At 47.0% G+C, this 6882-nt stretch overlaps 1 protein-coding gene across 1 annotated transcript; it reads left to right on the forward strand.

Annotated features, from left to right (window-relative positions):
• The first annotated feature begins 202 nt into the window (after window positions 1-202).
• Pmaip1 (phorbol-12-myristate-13-acetate-induced protein 1) lies at window positions 203-6663 on the forward strand. The gene is made up of 3 exons (XM_048363254.1): window positions 203-404; window positions 2823-2975; window positions 6298-6663. Exons 1-3 carry the CDS (start codon window positions 347-349, stop codon window positions 6399-6401), a joined length of 315 nt encoding a protein of 104 aa, XP_048219211.1. The 5' UTR covers window positions 203-346; the 3' UTR covers window positions 6402-6663.
• Window positions 6664-6882: the final 219 nt, after the last annotated feature.

Here is a 6882-nt window from a genome sequence, read left to right on the forward strand (position 1 = left end):
CTGGGGTGCCGCGCGCGGGGCGCAGCAGGTAGGGCGGCGCTGCGGTCCGCGGACCCGCGGGGCTGGCGGGGCGGGGACAGGGGCGGGCCGGCGTCACGTTTCACGACGTCACAGGGAAGTCCCCGGCACCGCGGAGCGCGGGGCCGGCTCGCGGGGTCCTTAAAGCCACGGGGACACCGCCGCGTGCGCCCGCGTAGGAGCGGATCGGCGCGTCCGGAGGGCTCAGCCGGTCTGCTTCGTCCACACCCCGAGCTCCACACCCGTCGGGCCGGAAGCCGAGTGCTCGTTCTTGGGGGGACCGGGTTCCCCCAGGTGTGCGGCGGCGCTGGCGGCCGCGCTCTGGGCGATGCCGGGGAGGAAGGCGCGTCCGAGCGCGCCGTGGAACGCGTCGCTATCGCGGCCGGGTAGGCACCCGCGGCGGCCCGTGGGGACCCCAGCCCGCCCGTCGGGGGCGGGATCGGGCCGGTCGGCCCTTTGGGGCTGGGGCTTCAAGGTCGCACTTCGGTGCGCGCCTTAGGGACGCCTCTGGCCACATTTAAAGGAGGTTCTCCCAGGACTGGGGGGGGCGGGTGTGGAGCCCCAGACCGCTCGCCATTTGGGGTGCAGCTGCACCTGTAGCTAGTCCACGGCAAGCGGCTTCCTCTCCCGCGTTCTCTCTTCTCCACCTGTTTTTGCCTGGCGCCACGGGGAGGGAAAAGTCCCAAACGCGCCCCAGGACTGTCATCGTCCTGACAGGCGAGGGCGGGAGAGGGTTCTGGAAGCCATCCCACCTTTCCATCTTGTTCCCCAGTCCATCTCAGATCGCTGATCGCTAGTCACTCTTGGGGTCCTCGGGGTTAAACGTGGCGCCGCCGTAATTCTCGTTCGCGGGACTGATGGAGGCCTCCTGGAGTCCCCACCACAACCCCTGAGTTCTGGGGTCCGGGTACTCTCCCGGCTTGTCACCGTCTGCCTTGAAGGGATGGAGGGAGAGTGGGATAAGAGAAGTGGGCCTTCAGTTCCTTCTCAACCCGTCCGCCTCTCCTCCGCGTCTCCTGCGGGTGCTGCCTCGGGTCGGGCTCGGGGCAGTTCAGGTCAGCCTTCGTGAATGTCAAAGCAGGCCGTGGGCCGCCCAGGGGCTGCGAGAACCACGCGTGGAAGGCTCGGGGCTGGAAAATCCTTGCAGGACCGGGCTCCTTTTGCCTCAGACGTTGATAGGCTCCGCTTTCCTCGCTCATTTATGGAGCCGTTGGGACAGACGGAGGAAATCGTACGTGGCAAATGGTACCCTGGACTAGCCATGCTTTGTGGATGCAGAAGGCTTGTCCGCCTTTGGTGTCCAAGACCCTGTTTCTAACAATTCTGGACTCAAGTTATGGCCCTCTTGGGACATAATTACCTAGTACCCAAGATTAAAGGGACAGTAAGAATTCCCTCCTACTTGTGTCAGGGTTCAAAGGTAACCAAAGCATGAAGGGAACTTGAGGTGCAACTGTGTGGTGGAATGATGGCCTAGCACCAAGCATGACAGGAAAGAAAAGAGAAGCGAAGCACCTAGGAGCTGTTTTGTACCTGTTTTTGGTTTTGGTGAAAAGGCTATCGTATAACAGACACATTATATTATATTCTCCTTAGAATTCAGGACTTGGTGAAAATTGTGATGGATCATAAGGATTGTAATGCGCACAGGCATTCAAGAATATATCTTTATATTTATCAAAAATATTTGACCTTGGATCCCATAAAAAGAAAGATGGCATGCTATGTGACTGGCTTATTAAGTTTTCTGGTTTCACTCAGTGCTTGCAGGGAGAGAAATTGGTTTAAATGTAGGCTTAAGTTTGTTTTACTATGTACATACAGGTTCTCATTCATGTTTGAGCCTAAGTGGGATCTTGTTTGTTTAAAAAGTGGACTAGGTTTTTAATTTATATTCATGATGATTTTTTGGTAGCTTGATTAAAGAAGAGTCTCTATGTCTCTCTCGCTTTCTTGAGTAGCAAGGATTAGAGATGTGGGCCACTTTCTTGGGGATTCCCTTAAAATAAATCCCTAGTCATGGTATTTATTGCAAAAGACCCCAAGTTGCCCTGTGAAATTACATAGAAATACATAGATTTCATGTTAATTTTACTTGCAACCGTGTTTACTTGGAAATGCAATGGAAAGATTCGTTTCTTCTACTAGTAAAGATGAGAATTAAAATTATTTGTTTGGTTCTTTTTTTATTGTTGCTTTATCTTTTGTGTGTGTGTGGGGGGGGGGCAGGGTATGTATTAGCTTGAGTTGGCTCCAAAGTCAGTTTCCTCCTACTCCAGCCTCTCCTGTACTGAGATTCTAAGAGTGCACTACTACAACAAAATTTGCTTATGAGAAAATATCAACAAGTTTCGCTAGAAGGAGGTCCTAAGTGATTTAGGAAATAATGCCATTTGTACACCAAATCCACTTTAAAACATCACAGGAGACAGGAGTTTATTACTGTTGGACTTTGATTCGTTGGCCTCTTTTTTAAGTGAGAGAAACTGGGATGACATCATTTGGGCTGGCTAAGGCTGACAAGGCTGTTTGTATTTGGCATTAAATTTCCATTTTTGAAGATAAGATAATATTGACTTCATCTAGGATTTAAAAAAGATTTCAGAGTAAGTGCCTATATTAGTAGTATTTTTGTTACAAATTGTGTGTGTGTGTGTGTGTGTGTGGTGTGCTGTATCTCTCACACTTGGGAAACAGCTAAAATTAAGCGGAAGTTCTTCCTGGGGTGGTGTTTGTTCACTGGCTGGTTACAGTTTGGGTTGTTGTTTATCGGTGCTAATATGGATATTTTGTTTCCTTTTCAGAGTGGGAAGTTGAGTGTGTGGCTCAACTCCGCAGAATTGGAGACAAATTAAATTCTCCTGAGTGTGGCCCAGAGATCCTTGGCTTGCTGGAGGAGATGCCTGGGAAGCGGGCGCAGAAAGGCGCTCCACCGAGCCCCCTTCCGATGCCGGCAGGTGAGCGCCCGACGGGGCGGGCCGGGAAGGGGCCCCTGGGGCCGAGGGGCTTGTGAGCTGGTTTGTGTACTCGGCCAGATGCACTGCGTGGTGAGGTCGCAGCTGCCTTTTACCAAGGCTGGTGGAAAGCTGCTTTCCAGGGCCCTTCCTTGCCTGTGGCAGGTGAAGACTTGGGGGCAGGTGGGGGGGGGGGCTTGGAGAGCCCCTCCTCCCCGCCCCCATGGTCCCTGTCTCCACCTCGGAGCGCCTTGATTTCAGTTGTGATTGTCTCTACTTCCCACAGAAGCCATGTGACTTTGTAGGGTTCCTGGATCTTCCCATCCCCCCCCCCCCCCCCCCCCCCCCCCCCCCCCGCGCGCCTCATGGAGTTCTGGAACCCCGCAGATCGTTCTTAGTTAACATTTTTAACAGTGGGTTGTAAAGAGGGTGGGGTTGGGGTGGGCCCTGGTCCCAGCCCCGCCCCCCTCCCCACTTTCAGGCCAGCCAATCCCCATCCCTCACCCAAAACTCCTTTTTTTTCTTTTTGCAAATCTTATTAAAGATAAGTCACCTGGCTGTGTAGTTGTGGCCGGCTGGCCAGGAAATTCCCCGCTGTTACAACTGATGAGGATCCCACCCCCCCCTCCCCCTCTGTTTTGGGTGCCAGTACCAAGGTGTGAACTCAGGGCCTTGTGCTCTGAGTGACTCCCATTTCTCCAGAACTCGAGACGACACAAAGTCGCCCTGAAAAGATATGCAAATACAGAAACATTAAGGAAACATCAGGGTGCTCTCTTGTGCCTTTAAAGAAATGTTTTTATTGTTATGATAAAAGTGGGATTCCCCCCCCCCCCACACACACTCTGAAACCACATCCAGTCCAGACACTGGGCAGCTGGTAGGTCGGCCTGGGTCCTTCCCGGCCTGGGGACAGGATCCAGGCGGTTCCTTAGCTCTCAGAGGTAGCAGTCAACTTTTCACTATTGCTGTTAGCAAGTGTGTGTTTGCCAATAGATCCCCGTTGTACGCTGTGCCAACAAGTAAAGTGGGGAGGGCAGAAGCTTTCACACTCATCTACATAGATTTTATATTCATAGTAATTCCCCTTTTATACGTCAAGTAAATATTTGTAAAAAGTGATACACAAATGAAATTGTAATGATGAATATATTTTTTCCATGTTTCATTGCCTGAATAAAAACTGTTGACCACTGTTTAAAAAAAAGTGGGATTTTTTTTTTTTGCCAAAGACATTTTCCTCATAAAAATTCAGAACTTGCAAAAGTGTCTGCTAGATGGTATTGTTTTTCAAAAGAACAACGTGTTACTGTGCCCTACTTACTGAAAATGTCATTGTAAATACTTGTGTAAATGACATCTTGAGACAGAGTTGGGTTTCTTGTATAGGGGTTAAGAGTTCACTCACCTTTTGTTTGTAATGGAGGTTTGCACGTTTATCTTACTGTTTATTTATATCGTTCATTCATCTTCAACTTTAATAGGGTCTTTCCAGAGTTAATTTAAAATGAAAACACTAGATTCAAAATTTTTAGACTGACTTACAATGTTTATTTTCATTGTCCTAAAGTGGGCCTGAGGGCTGTTTAACATATTCAACAAAATTGAAATTATGAACGGCATAGATTTAGTGCTTTGATTTGTTCTAATTGTCTCAACTTCCTTTCATTTGCTAAAAAAATCTGTTTGAATGATATAATAAGCACATTATTTTTCTTAACCATACCAAGCTAACTACCACAATTTAAAAAAGTGATAGACATGGGAATGAGCCTATTTTTGGTTATCCTTTATAAAGGTAGTGAATTTCCAGATTAGGTTTGTAGAAAGAAGTTGATTTGGATTAAAAGCCAAAATTAAAAGTCCTTTTAGCTGCGTTGGTGTCTTACACTTGTACTCCTACCTAACTAAGCAAGAGGCGGAGATCTGAGGGTATCAGGATCTCAGATCAAAGCCAGCAGGGCAGGAATAGTCAATGAGACTCTAACTTCCAATTACACACACACACACACACACACACACACACACACACACACACATCAGAGATGGAGCTGTGGCTCAAAGAGCGCTAGCTTTCAGAAAAAAGAAAGAAAAGAAAAGATCTCAGAGACAGCACCCAATCCCTGAGTTCAAGCCCCAGTCCTGGCACTAAAAACTTAGGAAGAGTAGACTTACTTTCTGGATAAGCTTTTATGAGGAAACATTAGTTTTTTAAAATGAGAAAAATAATGTATAGTTCATGCCTACTAGAGGGAGGATATAATCTATGAAGTGTTGCCATTTGAGAACTAAATCTACTTGAAGTGATACATGTGTTAGAATTTCCCTTCTGTTCACTGCCCAATGGAATATGAGGGTTAAAAAAAGATGAGATCACTCTAAGTTTGGTAATGACTCATATATTATACATGAAATTTCGGTGTTTGGAAGATGATACTAGCTTCAACTAGGCTTTTGAAAAAAAAAAGTCAAAATAGTTGGGGGACACTGGCTGTTGACTCTAATCTACTCAGAAGGCTGAGATTTGAGAATCACAGTTCAAAGCGAGCCTGGGCAGGAAAGTCTTTAAGACCCTTACCTGCAATTAACTATCCTAAAAAAAGCCACAAGTAGAGCTGTGGCTCAATTGGTAGAGCACTAACCTTGAGCAAGAAAGCCCCCAGGACCCAAGCCCCCAGACCCAGGACTATCACCCCCCCACCAAAAAAGAAAAAAAGATTTCAAAGTAAATTTCTGCATTGAAAAATTGATGTATTTGTGCCTGAACTAGTCCTTGAATTTAGCATCTGGGTACTTTTCCTCGGGCTTCTTCCTCCAGGCTGAGTGAAAAGCAGTAGGCTGAAATTCTACTGCTGTACCACACCTCTACTTCTGACGTTTTGCTGGTTAATCATTTCTGCATTCTTATCTGAAGTGGTGTGCCTGTGAGCTGCCGCGGGTTAGCATGTGTTTGATTCTCCTTTTCTCTTTTTTTGGTCAGTCATGGGGCTTGAACTCAGAGCCTGAGTGCTCTCCCAGGGCTTTTTCACTCAAGGCTAGTGCTCTACCACTTTGAGCCACAGCTCCACTTCCAGTTTTTCTAGTGGTTAATTAGAGTTATGAGTCTCATGGGGAATTGTCTGGCCACGCTGGCTTTCTGAATCAGACTGGAGATCTCAGCTTCCTGAGTAGCTAGGATTACAGGCACGGGCTACCACCACCCAGCTATGTGTGTCATTATTCTAAGCAGTGCTTCTTATGTTGGGAAAAGAGGTAAATAGGAGGCTAAAGTTTAAGAAATCTTGGGGCTACTCAACTTGTCTTATTTTCTGCTTTGCTTTTTCAGAACTGGAAGCTGAGTGCATTCAATTCAGGAGAATTGGAGATAAATTGAATTTCCGGCAGAAACTTTTGAATTTGATTTCTAAACTCTTCAGCTTAATAACCTGACTGCTTTAAAATACCCATGTGAGGGGACTCCTTGAAAGAGGAAGTTTCCCCGTGGCTGCACATTTCAACTGGAGATGAAATTGCCTGGTCATTGACAGGAATGTAAAGGAAATTTCTCTGGCTGCTAGCTGCTTTTGCAAAGGGAAGCTGCAATGTAGCAGAGATGAATTTCTGCAAGGAAGTTCCCGAATATCACGATGGAGTTGTGAGAACCTCGTAAAACCACTTTATTTTAAATAAGCATGGAAGAGCCTTGAAAATAAGGAAGCAATTATGAGCCCGTTTCTTTTTACAGACTTTTAAGAAAATCGTTTTTGCTGGAGGTTATCTAGTGTGAGGATATGACAATTCCAGCGGGAAGGCAGGAAGTGGTTCAGTGTGTTTTGCTTTTTTGATGACAACTCCATGGTAGACATACAATCTTTATAAGTGGAAAAGAAGTTCATTTTGACACCACTGAATGTCATACTGAATCTTAATT

The sequence above is a fragment of the Perognathus longimembris genome, chromosome 15 (assembly GCF_023159225.1).
Source record: "Perognathus longimembris pacificus isolate PPM17 chromosome 15, ASM2315922v1, whole genome shotgun sequence".
NCBI classification, from domain to species: domain Eukaryota; kingdom Metazoa; phylum Chordata; class Mammalia; order Rodentia; family Heteromyidae; genus Perognathus; species Perognathus longimembris.

Bases quoted from the DNA above. Each gene is read 5' to 3' on its own strand.
- Pmaip1 (XM_048363254.1), top strand. From the start codon at position 347: ATGCCGGGGAGGAAGGCGCGTCCGAGCGCGCCGTGGAACGCGTCGCTA. The intron at 405-2,822 runs GTAGGCACCCGC...TTTCCTTTTCAG, and splicing joins CGCGTCGCTATCGCGGCCGG to AGTGGGAAGTTGAGTGTGTG. The intron at 2,976-6,297 runs GTGAGCGCCCGA...TTGCTTTTTCAG, and splicing joins CCCCCTTCCGATGCCGGCAG to AACTGGAAGCTGAGTGCATT.